Source organism: Cricetulus griseus, chromosome 7 (genome assembly GCF_003668045.3).
Source record: "Cricetulus griseus strain 17A/GY chromosome 7, alternate assembly CriGri-PICRH-1.0, whole genome shotgun sequence".
Taxonomy (NCBI): Eukaryota; Metazoa; Chordata; class Mammalia; order Rodentia; family Cricetidae; genus Cricetulus; species Cricetulus griseus.
This window is the reverse complement of record NC_048600.1, coordinates 9,204,785-9,226,658: the sequence shown is the minus strand read 5'-3', so window position 1 is coordinate 9,226,658 and position 21,874 is coordinate 9,204,785. Positions and strand designations below refer to the sequence as shown.

At 41.2% G+C, this 21,874-nt stretch overlaps 1 protein-coding gene and 1 long non-coding RNA gene across 3 annotated transcripts; both read left to right on the top strand.

Moving 5' to 3' along the window:
* Positions 1-1,977: 1,977 nt before the first annotated feature.
* On the top strand, positions 1,978-14,515 carry Yipf4 (Yip1 domain family member 4). Of its 2 annotated transcripts, XM_027426081.2 has the most exons (6): positions 1,978-2,233; positions 4,350-4,509; positions 6,541-6,712; positions 8,796-8,873; positions 11,710-11,823; positions 13,337-14,515. In XM_027426081.2, exons 1-6 carry the CDS (start codon positions 2,155-2,157, stop codon positions 13,472-13,474), a joined length of 741 nt encoding a protein of 246 aa, XP_027281882.1. In that variant the 5' UTR covers positions 1,978-2,154; the 3' UTR covers positions 13,475-14,515. The 2 variants fall into 2 exon arrangements, with proteins under 2 accessions (XP_027281882.1, XP_027281883.1); XM_027426082.2 differs by lacking the exon at positions 8,796-8,873.
* A 1,083-nt stretch (positions 14,516-15,598) lies between these two features.
* LOC107979652 lies at positions 15,599-18,035 on the top strand. The gene is made up of 2 exons (XR_003487196.2): positions 15,599-17,026; positions 17,755-18,035. It is a non-coding gene; the product is annotated as an uncharacterized LOC107979652 (long non-coding RNA).
* The last annotated feature ends 3,839 nt before the right edge of the window (positions 18,036-21,874 follow it).

Sequence of the window (21,874 nt, the reverse complement as noted above, 5' to 3'; positions counted from 1 at the left end):
ACAAAGTGAGTGCTGGGACAGCTAGAGCTACACAGAGAAACCCTGTTTTGTAAAACAAAAAACAAACAACCAAAAATAGGCAAGGTTTCTCTATGTGTAACCCTGGCTGGCCTGGAATGCACTCTGTAGACCAGGCTGGCCTCGAACTCATAGAGATTTCCCTCTGCCTCTACAGTGTTGGGATTAAAGGTGTGCACCATCATACTCTGCCTTGCTGCTGCTATTATATTATATGACTGGGGTTGGGGATTTAGCTCAGTGGTAGAGCACTTGCCTAGAAAGTACAAGGTCCTGGGTCCATCCTCAGCCCTGAGGGGGAAAAAAAAGACAAAATGACAAAAAACTCCATGACTTCCAGTTTCCAAAGTCCAGTAAACCAGAACACGTACACTTTTATTTATTTTTGTGTAAATTTCCATTCATCCTTTGAATACCTGTATCAAAATGTCCCTGAATCCCTTTTAAGATAGTTCAGGCTATGCCTTTCCTTTGCTCCACTACAGATTCAATGTACATCTTTGCACGTGTTTTACAATAGACCTTAGAACACCCCAAATTGGAAGCCACTTTTATGTACCTTGAAAATTAAATTTAATTATATTTATTTGAACATTTAAAAACATAGGTAGACGCTGGGCATTGGTGCCTCACGTCTTTAATCCCAGCACTCGGGAGGCAGAGGCAGGCGGATCTCTGTGAGTTCGAGGCCAGCTTGGTCTACAGAGAGAGTTCTAGAAAAGGCTCCAAAGCTACAGAGAAACTCTCACTCGGAAAATTAAAAAAAAAACAACATAAATAGGGACCAAAGAGACGGCTCATATAGTAGATCCCATTCTTCTCTTGCAGAGGCCCCCAAGTTCTGTTCCCAGCATCCCTGTCAGGTCGCTCACCACTGCTTGTGACTCCATTTCCAGGGGATCTGATACTGTCTTCTAACCTCACAGGAACCTGCACTCATGTGTATACACATTTACATAATTAAAAATAATAAAATGTACATTTTAAGACTATAAACATACCGGGGGTGGGGCTGGAAAGATGGCTCAGAGGTTAAGAGCACTTGCTGTGTTTGCAGACTTGAATTTGGATTCCCTGTACCCACTCAGGTGGTGCAAATCTGCCATAATTCCAGTACTAGGGGATCTGAAGCCCTCTTGTGGCTTCCTGCAGGCACCTGCACCCGTGTGGTGCACATAAAGACTCTCAGGCACACCCACACACAAAATAAAACTTTAAAAATAAAAATTTAGATGAGTTTGTAAGCTTTGGGACAGATGAAACCAGCAATGGGTAGACGCAAGGGGACTTACACGTACTAATTTATCCTCGCTGGCCTGTTGCCTTCCTCATAAAGGAATTTGGCTAGACTATGCCTAGAGTGTAGGTAGCAATTTACAGCCGTACTATGCCAGTCCTCCAATCTAGCCCCCTTTGTATCACAGGTGAGGCAACCAAGTCTTGAAACAACATACAACGAAGTCAACATTCTACACAATTAATTAGTAAAGGTAGCAGAGATGAGGGATTGAAGTCTTGAAACTTAAGTAGTTTTCGTGGGTTTGCTTTTGTTTTGAGATAGAGGCTCACTTCATAGTCAAAGCTGGTCACGCACTCGCAGTCATTCTCCTGCCTCAGCCTCCACAGTGCTGGGAATACAAGCGTGAACCATTCCCACACGACTAACCTCTCAAATTGTTTGACAACAACGAAAATGACGTGTTTATAAAACCTGAAGATGGGGAACCAGATGGAGTAGACTATTTAAGCAAACAGCAGAGGGCGGAACAGAGATTTCTGAGGCAACTTCCGGTGCGAGGTCGATTTCCGTAATCAACAACAGGAAGGGCCAATCAGAACCCTTCCCCGGGAGCCAATGGAAGAGCAGATTACAAACAGCCAATCCAGGCGGCGCTGTCACTGTTATGGTCCTGTCAGGGCCGGGCGTCGTGGTGCTTGGGCGCTTGCCACCGGCAGGAGTCCTGTGCGACCTCGTCAGGAGCTGCCGGCTGGCCTGGCGCGCTCGTCCCTGCCCTCGGTCCTGCCCGCGCCTCCAGGCTCGCAGGCCGCCCGGTAGCACGAGCGTGCGGGTCGTCCCGGAGCGAGGCCCGGGCCCAGCCGTGCTTCAGCACCGCCGTGGGCTCCGAGGCCGGCGGGATGCAGCCTCCGGGCCCGCCCCCGGCCTATGCGCCTGCTAACGGGGACTTCACCTTTGTCTCCTCGGCGGACGCGGAAGGTGAGACCCGGCCTGGCGGGGCTGCGGGGCAGGGATGGCGGAGTGGGGACTCCGCCCCCTGTGCCTGCCGGGCCTTCCCCGAGGAGGCCGCGGGTGACTCGGGAGGGTGCGGGGCGCGGGCTCCGCCTCTGGGCCTCCCCGCCCCGGCTGCGGGCCGGGTCTCTGTGCGGCTCATTCACAAGTGACCCGCCGATCGGACAGGGTTTTCTTTTCGAAATGTACTGCTCGAAATTACTCAAGAGTGAGGGGTCAAAGAATGAGAACAAAGTGGGGCCGTGTTCCTCTGCTATTAATAGAAAAGCCTCCCCCCACCCCTTTCTCCTGAGGTTACTTTTGGCAGGTTAAGGAAAACTTCCTTCAAAGGAGTCTTGATTTTTATTGAATTTCATTTCTTTTTTGATTGTTCGTTTGTTTTGGATTTTTGAGACAAGATTTCTCAGTGTACCTTTAAACCAAGCTGGCCTTGAACTCACAGAGTCCTTCTGCCTCTGCCTCCCGGGTACTGGGATCTTCCCTGCCTGAATTTGATTTCTTGCCCAGATCCCGGTATCCACACAGTTTGCAGTGCTTGACCACAATATTCAGCAAACTGGGTTTAGAAGCATTTAAAAGTTCAGGAATTCAGTTCCGTGTCCCCAGCAGCCTCTACAGACTTGGCTTCTATTGTTTTGATCAAGTGATTGTGCTGGGAAGATTTTTCTGCTGCATGGGCTTTTCCCCCTCTGCGTTGGACTCTTTGTAACCTGACTCTTCATCGGCTTGTAATTTTTGGGTTTCTCTCTAGTTTTATTTACTTTCCAGGGACCAGTTTTAACTGCCCAATGTGAAAAATTAAGTCAATTACGATTTAGAAATTCAGCCTAAGAGACTAGGGTGTGATGAATGGTGAACCCCAGGGATCCCAGCTCTTGAAAGGCAGAAGGCACAGGTAGATCTTTGAGTTTAAGGCCAGCCTGGACGAGTTACTGAGACGTTATTTCAACAAAGGAGAAAGAAAATGTCTAGAGATGAACATAGATTTTCTTTGAAAACTGATTTCTATAAGTATGTTTTGTTTCCTCCTTTAGAAATTATTTTGGAGCCAGGTGGTAGTGGTGGGGCACTCCTTTAATCCCAATCAAACTAAGTTGCTCATATTGGACTTGAACTCAATAGGTAGCCAATATTGCCTTGAATGTGTGATCTTGCCTCAGCCTCCAGAGTAGCTGGGTGTTATTTGATGTCACACAAATAGATAATTCTGTATCTGCTTTATGTCTGCAGTCCAGTAGAATCAACATTACCTGGCACATAGGTATAATCTCCCCTAATCTGGATTTATGTTTTATCATGATCCCTGGGTAATTCATAAGCACAGTAACATTTTTTGAGAAGCACTGGCTTAGAATTTCTTAAGATTAAAAGAGGAGGGAATTATTCCTAACTAGATCAGAGAAACCCAAGCAAGGTAGATCACATCTGTAATCCCTGCTCTTGAGAGGCTGAGACCAGCCTAGACTAGAGTGAGGCTTTGTTTTAGACAAAACTACCTCAGAAGTCAGGAAATTTTTATGGAGGTGGTATTTTACAAGATGTAGCCTATCAGGGAAAAAAAAAGATATAGCCTGTCAGATAATTAACTGATAAGAAAGGGGCAGAATTTTGGTGGGATGATATGTGCTATAACATGTATGGTCTAGGACTGAGGTAGGAGCTTAGTTGGTAGTAGGAATGAGGCTCTGAGTTTAATCTCCAGCACTGTATATAGGAGGTGTGGTGACAATCCTAGCATTTGGGAAGTGGGAGCAGGAAGACCAAAAATTCAAGATCATCCTTGTCTGTGTATTGAATTTGAGGCCAACCTGGGCCTTCGCCTCCTGAGTGCTAAGACTAAAGGAATGTACCATTGTACCTAGCTTGCCGTTCACCTCTTCGTTTTTTTGTTTTTTCTAATTATAAAATGAAAAGTAGTACAAAGTCTGTCATTGATAAAATTTGAAGATTATATAGAATAGCAAATAATCGTAAGAATTGGCAAATTATAATTATTTGAATATACATGTATATACATATACACACATTTTTGTTCAAATTCACATATTTCACTCTGGTTTACAGTTTTGTCTTCTTTCCTAAGATCTCAGTGGTTCTATAGCAGCTCCAGATGTCAAATTAAACCTTGGTGGAGGTGGAGAATTTATCAAAGAATCTACAGCTACTACATTTCTGAGACAAAGAGGGTATGGCTGGCTTTTGGAAGTTGAAGATGAGGACCCTGAAGATAACAAGCCACTTTTGTATGTAAAGAAATATGTCATTTTTGATTTTAAGACGTTTTGTGGGATGCTTATGTTCTTTGATTTTGTTGTTGTTGTTTTGAGACAGTTTCTCCGTGTAACAGTCCAGGCTCTGTAGACCAGGCTGGCCTCAAACTCTTAAGATATCCAACTGCCTCTGCCTCCCAAGTGCTGGGATTAAAGTTGTGTGCCACCAGTGCCCAGCATTCTTAAAGAGAGATGAGGAAAATGTTAACCTTTTGGGTGAAAAACAATAGCAGGGGCTGCAGAGATGGCTCAGCAGTTACGAGTGATTCCCGATCTTTCAGAGAACTTGAGTTTAGTGCCATCATCATCCATCTTAGGCAACACAGCTGCCTGTAGCTCCAGTTTGTGGCAGTCTGACACTGTCTTCTGCCCTTTGGGGCACCCATGTATGCATGACATTCACTTACACAAACACATACACATAAACAAGTCTTTAAAAACAGTTGCTGTTTTCAATTTTACTAGTACTTAAAAACTTTTTCCAATAAGGAAAGAATGTTTCAACCTGTTGAATGTGGATGTCAGGAGGTTTTAAAATGGGGACTGGGGAAATGGCACAGTGGTTAAGAGTACTTGCTGCTCTTGTAGAGGACTGGGTTTTTGTTTCCAGTATCCACATGGTGGCTCACAACTGCTTGTAACTCCAGTTCTAGGGGATCCCATTCTCCCTTCTAACTTCTGAGGGCACCAGGCACTCATGTATTACACAGACATACATGCAAATAAAACACTTATTGAAAAAAGATAATCTCTTTAAAATTTTTAAAGCTGGAAGCCAGGCTTTGTACTACATGCTTGTAATCTCAGTATTTAAGAGATAGAGGTAGAAACAAAAACATCTGGAGTTAAGCCAAGAAAACCTGAGCGGTAGGTTCGGGGAGAGACCCTATTTCAAAAGGATTGTATGGAGAATGATAGAGAATAGTATCCGCTTCTTCTGGCCTCAGTGAATGTGTACAGGCACTTTCACCCACACATAGACCTTCCTGTTCATGTACTCACACAGGTTCACACTCACCTTAATAAACAAGTGAATCTTTAAAAGAAGCATTGCCAGTGGTGGTGGTGTACTCCTTTAATCCCAGCACTCGGGAGGCAAAGGCAGGCGGATCTCTGTGAGTTCGAGATCAGCCTGGTCTACAAGAGCAACTTCCAGGACAGCCTCCAAAGCCACAGAGAAACCCTGTCTCGAAAAACAAAACAACAAAAAAACACAAACAAGCAAAAAAAGATATAGATCCACTCTGCTGGCACCCCTTAATCCCAACATTCTGGGGAAAGAGACAGGTGGTCTTTTTTAGTTCCAGGCCATCGAGGGTACTTGGTAAGACTTTGTAAAAGAAAGAAAGGAAAGAAAGACACACATACACGCCGGGCAGTGGTGGCACACGCCTTTAATCCCAGGGCTGGGGAGGCAGAGAGGGGTGGATCTATGTGAGTTCAAGACCAGCCTTGTCTATAAGAGCTAGTTCCAGGACAGCCTCCAAGGCCATAGAGAAACCCTGTCTCAGAAACCCTAAATAAAGAAAGAAAGAAATAAAGAAATAAAGAAGTAAAGAAATAAATCTTAATTGTCGGCCAGGCAAGGTGGCACATACCTGTATCTAGTACTCAGAGGCAGATTTTGGAAGCACTTTGTGAGATGGTGAGTTGTTTCAGCGTTTCTAAAATTGAGATATTTTACCATGGAATGAGTCTAATATTTACTTCAAATGCGGATGTTGACTATGCACATCGTACTGTCTAGTTTAAATATACAGTTCTTTAAACCTGCTGTACTATTTAAAATTGCATGTTTTTTTTGTTTTTGTTTTTGTTTTTGTTTTTTTTGTGTGTGTGTTTTGGTTTTTCGAGACAGGGTTTCTCTGTGTAGCTTTGGAGCCTATCCTGGCCCTCGCTCCGGAGACCAGGCTGGCCTCGAACTCACAGAGATTTGGGATTAAAGGCATGCGCCAACGCCCCGAAAATTGCATGTTGTTTAAGAATCTTATTTTAAAATTACAGGGAAGAATTGGACATTGACCTAAAGGATATTTACTACAAAATTCGTTGTGTTTTGATGCCAATGCCATCGCTTGGTTTTAATAGACAAGTGGTGAGAGACAATCCTGACTTTTGGGGTCCACTGGCTGTTGTCCTTTTCTTTTCAATGATATCATTATATGGACAGTTTAGGGTAAGTATACCTTATTTTATACAAATGTTAAATCTTTTTATGAGACTCAGAAACTAGGTATAATCACATATTTACTATAAAAATATTTCAGAGAAGTTTTCCATTTGTCCATTTTCTCCTTATTTGTTCATTCCTGAAGTTGTTTCATAATGGATTAATTAAGGAGTAAGTACCTGGGATTAGTTCTCAGTTTATTCACATTTTATTTTAGATTTTTATTTATTTAGTTATTGGTTTTTCGAGACAGGGTTTCTCTGTGGCTTTGGAGGCTGAGATTCACCTGCCTCTGGTGCTCTGCTTTTATTAGTTATTTTTAATGATTAATTTAATTATTTGTAATTATGTGTATGTATGAGGTAGAGGTCTACATAGCAAGGGCCTGTTTCAAAAAAAAATGTATGTATGTATGTATGTATATGTGTGCGGGTATGTGTATGTGTAGGAGAAATTCTAACTGGTTTTAATAATATTAAGGGGTGAAAGCTGAAAGATCAGAGAAGCAGAACAGCCAGCTACTAGAGTTCTTACCTCTACTAAATCTCCAGACTAAAAAGAGGTCAAGCTTTGTCTCCTGCCTTATATTCCTCTCTCCGTCTAGCCATATCATTTGCATTCTATCTGTACAGACCTCCAGACCAATATGGTTAACTAGTGGCTAGTTCTGCCCACTGATCTTAAGGCAAGATTTGTTAAGAGTACAAACAAGGTATCACCACATGCAAGGAGTGTGGTACTTGGGAAAGTCAGAGGTTTTGAATTCTGTAGGAGTCAAAGTCATACCCAGTGTGAGTTACACCTGGGGCTGGCCAGTTAAGCTAGGTTCTGAGTCCACTTTCCCAGTGCCTGGACTACAAGTGTATGCCACTTCACCCAGCTCTTTGTGTGGGTCATCAGAATCAAAGACTTACGCTTGTCTGCAAGCAGTTTATCAGCTGGGCTGTTTCCTGCCACCACATTGCATACTTTTGAGTATGCCTTTCTTTTAAGTCCGCAGGCACTTATAAACTGTTTGCCTGGGAAGCAGTCAGTTCTAGTGAGGGAATATAAGAAACCAAAATCTGGAAGGTGGGTATAGTGGGAGACTGAGGCATGAAGACTGCTGTAGGTTTGAAGCCATCCCAAACTGCACAGTGAGTTTGAAGCCAGCCTGTACTACAACATGAGGCCTTGTTCACAATGAAGGAGGAAACCAAGATCTAGCAATGGTTATGTTTCTTTATATATGTTTATGTTTCTTCCCTTTTTTTTGGTGTAGAGACAGGTTTCTTTATGTAGCCCTGGCTATCCTGGAACTCCCTCTGTAAACCAGGCTGGCCCTGAACTCAGCGATTCACCTGCCTTGCCTCCTGAGTGCTGGGATTAAAGGCGTGTGCCACCACTATTTGGCCCAACATGTTTATGTTTCTAATGGACTATTATTTGCAGACTTTCCTAGGTATTAAATATATATAAATGTATGTAGTATATACTACATATGTATTTGCATGTATATATGTATATATGTATATATATATATATATATATATATAATGAGGAGTTAAAATTACAAACATGTCTATCATATTCAGTAATTACATGAATGTATAATAATACAACTTTTAAAAACTTCTTAGGAAGATTAACAACTTATTTTGGAATGGATTTTGTTTGAAATATGTGATAAGCCAGGGTCTAATAGTAAACATTTTATCTTCTTTAAAGTTATCACTGGTCCAGTGCCTTTGGGAGGCATAGGCAGGCGGATCTCTGAGTTCAAGGTCAGCCTGTTCTCAGAGGAGCTCCTTGACAGCCAGGCAGAGAAACCCTGTCTCAAAAAGCCAAAACAAAAAAACCTTTTATGTTGTATCTTGAAATACTACAGTTTCTAAAAGCAATTAGTAATTGTTAAACTTTCAGTTTGGTTTTAAGTTTGTATTACACCTTGTATTTGTAAGTTTGGAAATGTGCTTGAGTACCAATAGAACATCTGACCTGAAATGGGGCTTGCTAAGCTGTCTGAAGTAGTAGAGAGTTCAATTTCTGAAAACTTAGTAGTTTCATTAGAATTTTTTTTAATTAATGATTTTTTGTTTTCCTTGTTAAGGTGGTCTCATGGATTATAACCATTTGGATATTTGGTTCACTGACAATTTTCTTACTGGCTAGAGTTCTTGGTGGAGAAGTAAGTACTTTATTTTTTGGTTTTTTGAGGCAGTGTTTCTCTGTGTAGCTTTGGAACCTGGAACTAGCTCTTGTAGACCAAGCTGGCCTCAAACTCAAGAGATTCACCTGCCTTTGTCTCCTGAGTTCTGGGATTAAAGGCATATACCACCAACTCCCATCAAGTACTTAATTTTGAAAGGTAGCTTCTTTAGTGTTTGTTTTTGTTCTGTTTGTTTTCTAGGCAGCTCACTATATAGCCCTGGAACTCACTTGTGTAGACTAGACTGGCCTTGAACTCACAAAAATTTGCCAGCTTCTGCTTCCTTAGTTCTGAGGTTAAAGGGTAGGGAATGTACAAATGAGTGCAGGTGTCCATAGATTCCAGAAGAGGGCATCAGACCTTGTCCAGGTGGAGTTGGGCAGGTATTGGGAACTAAACTCAGGTGTGCTGCAAGAGCAGAACATGCTTATGACTGCTGAACCCTCTCACCAGCCTCTTTGTTATTTGTCTGTTTATTTTGTAGACAGTGTCACTATGTGGCCCTGAATAACCTAGAACTTGCTATGTAGATGAAACTAGCCTCAAACAGGTGAGACTGCCATACCTGGCTAGTAAATTAACCTTACCTGGCTAATTCTTTTTGTTGTGGTTTTTATTTTTGATACAGTGTCTGTCTACATAGCCCTGGTTGTCTTGGAACTCACTATGTTGGCCAAGCTGGCCTTGAACTCATGGATTTCCACCTGCCTTTGTTTCCCAGGTGCTGAAATTAAAGGCATATGCCACCATGCCCAGCCATGACAATAAATGGTTCTTGATCCTGGAATTGTCTTTAATTTATACTAGTTCCTTTCAGATGATTGATATAGATATTAAATCTACCTGATAAATACAAGGAATGAAGAGAAGAAGAAAGATCACTTCCCACTATCAAATATACAGCTATATAGCTCTTTGAAGAAGCATAGCGTTGACAACAGTTCTCAAACCAGTTCTCAGTTGCCATAGAGATTTCCTTATATTTATCAGTAATTACCCTATTAGAAAATAGATTGTGTTTTTGAGACAAGGTCTTGCATAGCTAAGCTAAGGGCTATATTTTTTCAGAACAGGAATGTCAGAAGAGTAGCTTTAACACATGATTTTATGGAAGCCAGCTTTTAAGACTGGCTTTCTTTAGCAGTGCCCTATGATGTCTAGTTTTTGTTAAAGTGAATGAAGAAAGCAAGACTTCACATGGCTGAACAGCTGGAATATAGGGTATTTTCATTAGCTTTTTTCAGATGAGTGTACATATTATTCCTAGATACTATTCCAAAGCTCAGTGAGTGGTAGTTTTGTAAAAGTTTGTTCCAGTTAGGAATTTCTGTACATATACATGCAATTGTCATTAAAAAAATTACTCCGGGGCCAGGCGTTGGTGGTGCACACATTTAATCTCAGCACTCAGGAGGCAGAGGCTGGAGGACCTCTGTGATTTCGAGGCCAGCCTGGTCTACAAAACGAGTTCCAGAGAGTTGGCTCAGTAGAATTTAGAGCACTTGGATTTTGTTTTGTTTTGTTTTGTTTTTGTTTTTCTCGAGACAGGGTTTCTCTGTGTAGCTTTGGAGCCTATCCTGGCACTCACCCTGGAGACCAGGCTGGCCTCGAACTCACAGAGATCCGCCTGCCTCTGCCTCCCAAGTGCCGGGATTAAAGGCATGTGCCACCAACACCCGGCGAGCACTTGTTCTTGTAAAGGCTCTGGGTTCTATTTTCACCACCCACATGAAGGCTCAGCATGTGTCCAGGCACCAGGCATGCATGTGGTTCACAGACACGGTGAAACCCTGTCTCGAAAAACCAACAAAATAAATAAATAAATTGCTCTCAGTAGATATTTTTATTCCATGCAATTACTTTGCAACATCACACATTTAGAAAACATTACTTTTGCCAGGTGTGGTGTGTGTGTTTAATTCCAGTACTCAGGAGTAAGAGGTAGGTAGAGCTCTGTGAGTTTGAGGCCAGCCTGGTCTACATAGTGAGTTCCAGGGTAGTCAGGGCTACATAGATACATCCTGTCTCAAAGAAGCAAGAAAACGTTAGTTCTGTGTATAATGTTACTACCTTGAACATGACAGTCTTGTTTGGTCTTGAAACTTCAGTATGGTGGGGCTTGATTAGTTCTTGAATGAGAGAAAGTTCTGGTGATCTTTAAATGTTTACTTGAAGACTGTGGTATAGCTCAAATCTGGAGGCCTTAGTTAAATTCCTAGCATTGTCAAAAGTGAAAATTGGGAGGAGGGATGGGGGTGAGGGGAGGGAGAGGGAAAAGGGATTTACATGTGAAACAAGCTTGTTCCCAACTTGAACTAATAAAAAAAATGTAAAAAAAAAAAAAAAAAAGTGAAAATTATAAGTGGTTAAACATAATCCTCAAGTTAGAGACTAGGGCTGGAATAAGGATTTTGAATACCAAGAAACTGAAGCATGTTGAAAATACAGTGGTAAGAAGCCAGGTGTTGCCGGGTGTTGGTGGCACACACCTTTAATCCCAGCACTCAGGAGGCAGAGGCTGGCGGATCTCTGTGAGTTCGAAGCCAGCCTGGTCTATAGAGCAAGTTCCAGGACGGGCTCCAAAACAATACAGAGAAATCCTGTCTCAAAAAACCGAGGGAGAGGGAGAGGGAGAGAAAGAGGAGAATGCTGTGGTAAAAAGGCCCTGAAATAAGACAAGGTGACAATTTGAAATACATTGGGTATAATTTCTTAATTCTCATGCTTATGTCAGTACAACAAAAAAAATTATATTGAGAAGTGATTAAGTATTCTGATTTCTATGATATTTATTTACCATTTTAAACATTCACAGGTTGCATATGGCCAAGTGCTTGGAGTGATAGGATATTCATTACTCCCTCTCATTGTAATAGCCCCGGTACTTTTGGTGGTTGGATCTTTTGAAATGGTGTCTACACTTATAAAAGTAAGTTATATAGTATGAATTATACAGCTGACTGTTTTCTGTATGAAAGTATGCTGGTCTTAACCTAGAGCTTCCTAAGACAGTGGTATTTGGAAACAGACACTTACCAATTTGCTTTTGTTCTTGATCTCCATCCCCCCACCTCCTATCACCAGAAATTATGAAATCTGTAGGCATTTCAGGGAGACTGGAGACCAAATAAAATTTCAGAATAATATAATCATACTTTAAATTTTTTTGAATATATCTTCTTAGTACTATTAAGAATTCATGAGACAGATTTTCGAGGGGTATGTATATTTAAAATTTGACTAAAACCAAGTATGGCAGCACACACCTTTAATCCTAGCACTTGGAAGATAAAGATAAAGACAGGAGGACCAGAAACTCAAAGTTACCCTCAGAAACATGGATAGTTTGAAGTTAGTCTTCACTAAAGTACAGCCTGGTGTGCCTCCTCCTCAGCCTAGGAAAACAGTGATGATAATAATGTATACAGTTGTAACTGAAGTTGTGAACTCTGTTTCAGGGATCATTTTATTCAGCAGTTTGGCAGAAATAGTTGTTTTTTTTTCAAAGCTGCCAGATCATTAATAGGGTGTGGTGTCTCTGGGAATTTATACTTATAGCACTCAGGCAGCTGAGGCAAGTGGTGTAGATTGAAAAACAAGCGTGAGCCAAGTAATGATTTCCAGGACAGTGGAATACTGAATGAAACAATGTTTCAAAAAAAATAATATTATAATCACTAGGGACACTTGTTTAAAAGACTGAACACTTTTGTTCTTGATCTCCATCCCCCCACCTCCTATCACCAGAAATTATGAAATCTGTAGGCATTTCAGGGAGGCATTTAGAAACTCTTAAATTTAATCTGGGCATGATGGCATAGCACTTTAATCCTAACATTCAGGAAACAGCTGTAGTTCAGTCTCTGAGTTTGGGGTCAGCTTGGTGTACATAAGTAAGTTTCATTTATTTGTGTGCTGTATGAATGGACTACATCCAGGTCACATGGGTATGGCCTTTTAAAAGATTTTGTGTTGTGTATGTGTGTTGTATTTTAGATTGCTACTGTTTTTGTTTTTGAACAGTCTGACACTGTAGTCACGGCTGGCCATGAACCTCACTATAGTCCAGGCTAGCCTTAAGTTTAGGTGGTAGGTGAGTGCCACTATGCCTGACTGAAGTGTCTCCTTAGAGTGATTGTTACAATTAGGGTTTCTTTTTAATTACAGAAGTTAGGGAACAGAGTAAGGGGAATATTCTTAAAAATGAACCTGGTATGGTGGGGCTCACGCCTTTAATCTCAGCACTGGGGAGACAGAGGCAGTTGGATCTCTGTAAATTTGAGGCCAGCCAGGTCTACAAAGCAAGTTCGAGGACAAACCCTCCCACCCCCCCCAAAAAAAAGTCTCATTTGGGGATTTATTTCTTAAAACATTGTAAATGTTCTCTGTGATACCCAAGATATTGATTGATTTGCTAACACGCTCCTGTTTTCTTTTTTAAGCTGTTTGGTGTGTTTTGGGCTGCCTACAGTGCTGCCTCATTACTCGTAGGTGAAGAATTCAAGACCAAAAAGCCTCTCCTCATTTATCCAATCTTTTTATTGTACATTTATTTTTTGTCCTTGTATACTGGGGTGTGATCCAAGTTGTACATGAATTGAAAGATGGTGTTACAATTGTATTAAGCTGGGAATTCTTGCTGAAGGGGTTGGAAAAAACAAAACTAGTGAAATTTTATACATTCCAAATAGAAAGGCAGGTTTAAAATCTTTTTAAAACAATATTTTTTGTATTTAAGTAATTGCAGTTATCTGGGATTTTTTTGGTCAATTCTGAATTCTGTTTGGTTCTTCATATTTCGCAAATAAACATGTTTTTTCAGATTGTGTCAATATTCACCTGAACACTTGTGCCAAAAGCACCTAGATAATTGTATCTCACTTGAAGTATAAATTTGACAACATCCTGAAAAATATGAAAGTGCAATTTTTTTCTTTAAAGAATTTCCTCCTGCACCACAGATTCTGTAGATACCTATTTATATTTATACATATATATTTATGAAATAATTCTTATTCACAAAATATATTTCTGAATAGCCTAAAAATTAAGATACTAAATCTGATGCTAAACTTTCCTTAATTTGGCCACTAATGTCTTTTATTTAAAATTTAAAATTTGTTTTTAAATTGTGTAATTTTTGAAATAATAGTTGTGATATGGATTTGATTTGTGTGTATGTGTTCTTAAAAACAGTTTTGAATGTCTAAACATTTGATTTAAAGTTTCTGTTTATCTTTTTGACCAAAGGAGCAAGAGATATAATTGATATGGCATTCATTAAAATCATTAATATATAGGAAAAATAATATTTATAGCATCAGTAAATATTTTTTAAGTGGTACCTTTAAATCATAAAACGTTTTGGGAAAGATACCTTTGAAGTCGTGTGGTCTGGAACAATGTTATATGAAGTAGAAAATAAAGTGTTTTCCAGCTGTGTGCTTTGTTTTACAATGATGCAAATGACATCTCTTGACATTTGACAGTTAAAATTTGTATAGTAACACATATGAGCTCATCTCTCTTTGTGCTGACACCGTGGAATTATTCCTTCTTGTTTGGTTTGCTACTTGGGTTTCCATTCCTAGGTCAAATACACTGTATGTTCCAACAATTGATCTGAGATGCATGATCTCTTGGGGACTTGTGCCCTGGTGGCATATGTGTTTATGTTATTGGGCTGAGCTAACCACAAGCAAAAGGTAAGCATGTGGTTCATTGCCGTTTTGACTGGTGACATTATCAAAATGGAACAAACTGACTTGGCCACCATTGTGATTAGTGATATCAAGATGAAGACAGCCACATGACATGCTACCTTGTGGCTAGTGATGCAGTGAAGATGGCAAAGGACGTATGACTTCATCACAGTCTTGGTTAATGCTACCACATGGCATAAACCAAAATGGTATCCATAAAACTTCTAATACCACTGAACCTTCAGGATTGTCACGCTGTTTTGGTATTCATATTCCTAGATGCCTAATGGGATCATGGAAACGGGAGGCTCTAATTATATGGCCTGTTTCTGAGTATTAAAGGTCAATGCATTTTTATAGCAGACCTTCATGTTAGATTTTTGTTGTTGTTGTTGTTGTTTTTAAATGACAAATGTTTTGCTTAATTATGTTTATTGGTTTCTAGAGGAGACTTAAGAGTTAGCCATGTATGTGTCTGTAGCACTAGCTAGTTGCCAGAGGGAGATGACACTTGGAATTGGCCAGACCTGGAAATTTCCTGTGAATTTGCAGCATCCCAGAACCAAGTCTGGAAAAGCATAGATTCCCAAGCAGGACCCAGACAACCAGAATACCTGGTGCTTTAAAAGCTGTTTCCAGCAGGCAGCTACAACAGCTGGAGACAGAAATCACCACACCTGTGCAGAACACTGGAGTGTGGGTCCCTCTGGGTCTTAAGTGCCTGCTGTTTCTTGTTGGTGTCTCCAAGCCTCTTTTCTCGATGACATAGCTGCTAAAGACCCCTTTGCTTCATGTGTATGTGTGGTGCCCAAGGAGGTCAGAAAAGGTTACCAGAAGCCTGTCGTTGGTGGCGCACGCCTTTAGTCCCAGCACTCAGGAGGCAGAGGCAGGCGGATCTCTGTGAGTTCGAAGCCAGCCTGGTCTCCAGAGCAAGTGCCAGGATAGGCTCCAAAGCTACACAGAGAAACCCTGTCTTGAAAAACCAAAAAAAAAAAAAAAAAAAGAAAAAGAAAAAAAAGAGAAAAGGTTACCAGATCCCTTATAACTGGAGTTACAGATGGCTGTGAACCACTATGTCCTAGGAATTGAAGGAAATCATGTGTAAGACCACACAGGTGGACAAATCAACTCAGGAAATGATTCCAAGCAAAACCAGTCAACAAGGCTGGGAGTGCCAAAGGTTCCTCTTAAGTCCAAGAGACTCCTGATGTCTAGATCCTTAGCTGGCCTAGACAGTACAAAATGATTAACTTTGATTTGGGCCACCTGCATGGTCCAACAAAAAACAAACACCTAAAAAGTATTGGTTTGTTTAATGGTCCAAGAGATCACACTCCCCAAACACTGGACTTAAATCTATATATTTAAACAACTATTGCTGGGCGTTGGTGGCGCACGCCTTTAATCCCAGCACTCGGGAGGCAGAGGCAGGCAGATCTCTGTGAGTTCGAGGCCAGCCTGGTCTCTAGAGCGAGTGCCAGGATAGACTCCAAAGCTACACAGAGAAACCCTGTCTTGAAAAACCAAAAAAAAAAAAAAAATCTATATATTTAGACAGCTATTCTCAGTAGTGATCCTTATCACCTTTTTTGATACAGGGTCTCACTATGTAGCTCTGGCTAGCCTAGAACTCACTGTAGAGTAGGCTGGCCTTGAACCTGCTGAGATTTGCCAGCCTTTGCCTCCCATGTGCCAGGATTAAAAGCATGCATAACTATGCTCAGCATGATTTTCTTCCTGATAAGTAAAATGACATCCAGAGATAATACTTCAGACTGTCACTGCAGCATCTGCCTGTAGTCGGAAATAACATGCTTACTATAGTTTTAACCAAAAGTGGCCGATAAGATGGTTGAATGGTTAAGAGCATTTGTTGCTCTTGGAAAAGACACAGTTCAATTCTGAGGACATAGTGGTTCACAGCCATCTGTAACTCCAGTTCCAGGGGGTCTGATGTCCCCTTCTAATCTCCTTGGGTACCATACATGCACATACATATATGCAGGCAAAACATACACAAAAGTAAATGGAATAGGTATTGTTTTAACATAAAATTAAATGATGGCTATTATCTCTCCTCCTATCTATAAGTTATATGGGAGGTACCTCAAATGAATCCTAGCCACTCCAACTACTTTTAAAGGACCTATTGGAGACTAGTTTGGAGGCCAAAGGATAAGAAGGCCCACAGTGGATGGAGGCACTCTGAGCACATCCAGAACTTCTAATGGACTTGAATTTGAACATTTAAAGAATACTGTTATTCTAGCCTTGTACTTGGAATGCTCCTAACTTTTCCCTTCCTTCTTTCTTCACATCTCCTAGAAAGCAGTTGAGGACTTTTCTTTTCTCCACCTGTTTGTTACTCAAATGATTCTAGGATTACCTCTTGGAGAGTGGGGAGAATAGGGACCTTGATGAAACCAGAAGGTAAGATTTGGATCTAAGCTGTGTAGGGTTAAAAGGTCCCAAAGAAAAGTAACCAGTTTCCTAACAGGCCAAAACCCAAATATCTGGGCCTGTTGGCTAAGATAGATATAAGGCTCTGTTAAGACAAAACTCCTTCTGGTCCCAGGAATAGAATTTCTGGCCTGAGAGAGAACCTACCTTCTAGCTGGGCCAGGTCTAGCACTAGATCAAGGAATCACTCGTAGGAAGCCAAGACCTTAAATAAGGCTTAATCCACCACTTATAACAATAATTTACTGTTACTAGAGATTTCAAAGGGGCATCATATGCTGCCTAAGTTGGAAAAAAATGTATAATCATTGGTTTTGGGTGGTAGAGAGAGTACAGCAAGCATGATGACCTGAGTTTGAATACCTAGCATCCATGTCAAAAGCTAGGGATAGTTATGCAGGGACCCGTAGCCAGAGTACTATGAAGGCCAAAGACAGGAATTGCTTAAATTTGCCGGCCTAGGTTAAACAAGAGACCTTATTGTACCGATATTTTGCCTGAGAACCTGTAACAATGGCCATGCCTTTTGGGCGAGGTTATAGGTGTGGACAAAAGGTGTGTGTGTGAGGGGACTAGAGCCCCTTGGGTCGCAGAGAGCATGGGAGAAGCAGTGTCTACATCCTTGTAGCAGAGACACTGACAGTCACTCACTGTTACCTGTGTAAGTCCATTGTAACGTCAGTTTTCTGTCCCGGCAGGTCCCTCCTCCCTTCTGTGCCCCAAAGAAACACACAGACGCTATATTAGTATAAGTATGTTGGCTGGCGACTTGGGCTTCTTAGTCCAGCTACATCACTTCCTGGGATTACATGATGATTCCTCTCTGTCTACACTTCCCTGAATCCTCCTTGTCTCCTAGTCCTACCGGTCTTCCTACCTGGCCAATCAGTGTTTTATTCATCAACCAATAAGACAAAAATATTCACAGAAGAACATTTCCCCATCAGTCCATCCCCAATAAAACACCACTTATCATTTATACTGGGTCTGGTGAATTCATAATTTCCACACCTACACCTTTTCTCAAAGGAATAAGGCAGAAAATGATAGAGTATCTTCCACATGCACAAGCAAGCACACATGAGCACACACGTGCACAAATGGTTACCATTAGTATAATTTTTTTTATGCTGTCATTTCCACAATTAAAAGTAATGTCTTAGCTGGATGTAGTGGCACATGCATGTAACCCAGCACTGGTAGGGGCAAGCAGGAAGATCAAGAGTTCAAGGGCGCCTCTTGACTTTAGATAACAGGGTTTCTTTGAGTATCCCTGGGATGGCCTGTAATTAGCTTTGGATACCTGGATGGCTTCAAACTCACAGAGATCTGCCTGCCTCTGTCTCCCAAGTGCCGGGATTAAAGGTATGTGCCTTCACTGCCCAACCAGCCAACCAGTCTTTTTTTTTTTTAAGTAATTTATTTTTTTTAATCTTATGTGCATTGGTGTTTTTGCTTGCATGTCTGTCTGTGTTAGGTTGTTGGATCCCTTGCAACTGGAGTTACAGACAGCTGTGAACTGCCATGTAGGTGTTGGGAATTGAATCCTGGTCTTCTGGAAGAGCACCTAGTGCTCTTACATGCTGAGTCACCTCTCCAGCCCTTTAGCCAATCTTAAAACAACAACAACAAAAAAAAATGTGTGTCCTGATGTGTTCAGCATACTTCTTTTTGCTAGTGAAAAACCTTCCATACTAATACTTGTGGTCTCAGAATAAATTGACCCATCTTCTCAGAATTAAATTTGGCTTATAAATCATTCTTACTATTTTTTCTCCCTCAAAGCAACATACTTATAAGCAAGAAAAATGTTCTCTGGACAGATGGTATTAAAGTTATTCCAATGTCAAACTCTTGATTGATTGATTCACTTACTTATGTATTGATGCTGAGAATCAGTTTCTAGGGTCTTACACATGTAAAGTATGTGCACATCCCCTGAACTATAACCCAGTCCTGAAGGATTTCTACATTAATTTTAAAGGAATATGTTCCTTTTATTCTAATCATCCACAGTCTGGACTGGGTGTGTACCTCATTGGCAGAGTGCTTGCCTAGCATGCCTGAATCCCTAGGCCTGATCCCCAAGATCACACAGTTCAGGTAGGGTGGTTCAGATGTGTAAGATCTGAAGCCCCATATTAGAGGATGGAGAGATGTTTCAGGAATTCAGACCACTGGCTGATCTTCCAGAGGACCCAGGTTTGATTCCCAGTACCCACATAGCAGTTTACACTCATCTGTAACTCCAGTTCCAGCAGATCTTGTAGCATAAATAATAAAAACCCAGAGAAAGATATTGGGGTTCAAGCTGAAGATTAGAAAAGCAAAGCAGCCAACCCACCAGAGAGCTTTTACCGCTCCCAAGCTGGGGCGTTCCTGTCCTCAATGTGGTTGGAGACTAATTGCCTGCTCTCAGACCCTGCTCCTGTCTTATATGCCTCTTTAGTAATGGGATTAAAGATGTGAGCTCTGTTTCTCTTTTAGACAGATTTCACTCTCATGTAGCCTTGGGTGGCCTTGAACTCAGAGATCCATCTGGCTCTGTCTCCTGAGTCCTGGGATTAAAAGTGTGCACCACCACTGCCTGGCCTCTATGGCTGTGGCTAGGTTTGCATTCTGATCTCCAGACAAGCTTTACTGGATCATAAACAATGCATCGCCATAAGATCCAAAGCCCTGCTCTGGGCCTCCTTGGACACAGCACATATGTGATGAACAAGCATGCAAAGTTATCCTAAGGTACATAGTTTGAGACCAGCTTTGGCTACATGAGGCCCTGTGTAAAAATAGACACTCATAATAATTTTCTTCTTCTTTTTTTTTTTTTTTTTTTTTTGGTTTTTCAAGACAGGGTTTTTCTGTGGCTTTGGAGACTGTCCTGGAACTAGCTCTTGTAGACCAGGCTGGTCTTGAACTCACAGAGATCCTCCTGCCTCTGCCTCCATAGTGCTGAGACTAAAGGTGTGTGCCACCACCGCCGAGCTTAGATACTCATAATAATTTTCATTTTCTACTTGAATACGAATCTCCTTGCTTCACATAAGTACTTTGATGTTTGGGCCACAGAAGAATATGGAGCATCAGCTTAGCCTGAGGTGAATTCCAATTATATGCAATGAATTGTTAGGCAGACTCAACATAAGTCTGTTTCCACAAAGGCCTAGAAATCTTTACAGGGCTTAAAGTCATCCTTCAGGCAAGAGACAGACACAGAAAGTCTGCTTCAACTGCAAATCTTGAACCTTCCAAACGGGGTGGGGGGGGGACACAGACAATTTTTGTCCAGTCTCTCACTTGGATTGAGTCCCAGGTCAGCAGTATAGTACATTCCTTGCTCCCTTCCTCTCCAGGTGGAAAACAGGATATGACTTTAAAGCTAAAGTACTCAATAGGAATTTTGAGGCATAGTCTTTTTCTTAACTTTTTTCAAAAAATATTTTATTTTATGCATGTGTCTTTATGAATGTATGCTATATGTGGGAGTGCCCATCAAGGCCAGGAGAGTGTTTCTAACACCTCTGCAGTTACAAGCAGTAACTCCATAAATAAGCCACCCTGAGGGTGCTGGGATTGAAGCCGAGTCCTCTAGACAAGCAGCAAGTATCCTTCACCATTGAACCCTCTCTCCAACCCCCTCCTTAACTGTTTTACTTTTTCAATATTTATGTTTAATGGGTAGGCCTGGGACAAGACTGGTCAGCCTCCCTGCTTACCCAATAGACCTTTGACCAGTTACTTAATTTCTCCTGAACCTCAAAACTACATAGCAATTATATAACTATAATATAGAAGAGGAGAATGATAAAAGTAGATCAGAGAATAAGAGAGAATAAGAGTGCTTGCCACTTTTGCAAAGGGTTCACCTGGTCTACATAGCAAGTTCCAATCCAGCTGGAGCTGTGTAGTAAGATCTTGTCTCAAAAACAAAACAAAAAAGTAAAACACTTAAATACATATTAAAGAATTTAGAATTCGGCCTGGCACATAACAAGGAGTGTATGTGTGTTTTCTGTTGTGGAGTGGAAGCCAAGGTTAAGTAAAGATATTGGAAGATGAGGATTAAAAGCAATAAAGTAGATGGCATTTCCCTTAAATTTATCACAAGACTTGTGGTAGTTTAGTGTCTCATGGACCCTGCATTTTTAATTTGAAAGAGTCTAAAAGCATATAATTTTAAACTGGAAAGTAAAAAAATAGCTTTTTATTTAAAAGGAGTGGAAAGACTTCGTAGGCAGATCATAAGCGCACCATCTGGTTAGCTCCAGTGAAATCCTAAGAGCTTAGATTTCACATATTTATCAGCCATGTGTGGTTCAAGACAAAACTCCCGGAGCTAAAAATATAGAGCTGTATTTGTTCTGCTATTCGTAAGAGAGTTGGAAATGCTGCTCTGCTTCGATTCTTAAAGATCCATTATCCTGAGAACCAGAATCCACTGGGATTTACATTTCTCAAGATCAAATGTTCAACAGCATGCTAGACAAATTCATCACATAAAATATGGAAATTTTTGACACGGTAGTAATAAACTTGAAAATATATTACTTTCACAGTGATTCTCAGCCAGCAACAGTCTTGTCCTGCCTCCCACCCCACCCCAAAGGGGAATTCTCAATGTCTGAAGACATTGTTACAGCTGCTGTGTGTGATAGGGTTGGTGGTACTGGCATCTTGTGTTAGAAACCAGGAATGGAGTCTGGCAGTGGTGGCACATGCCTTTAATCCTAGCACTTGGGAGGCAGAGGCAGGCAGATCTCTGTGAGTTCAAGACCAGTCTGGTCTACAAGAGGTAGTTCCAGGACAGCCTCCAAAGCC

Excerpts from the sequence above, each read along its gene's own strand:
- Yipf4 (XM_027426081.2), top strand. The coding sequence starts at position 2,155 with ATGCAGCCTCCGGGCCCGCCCCCGGCCTATGCGCCTGCTAACGGGGAC. Across the intron at positions 2,234-4,349 it reads CTCCTCGGCGGACGCGGAAG|ATCTCAGTGGTTCTATAGCA; the intron begins GTGAGACCCGGC and ends TTCTTTCCTAAG. Across the intron at positions 8,874-11,709 it reads CTAGAGTTCTTGGTGGAGAA|GTTGCATATGGCCAAGTGCT; the intron begins GTAAGTACTTTA and ends AAACATTCACAG.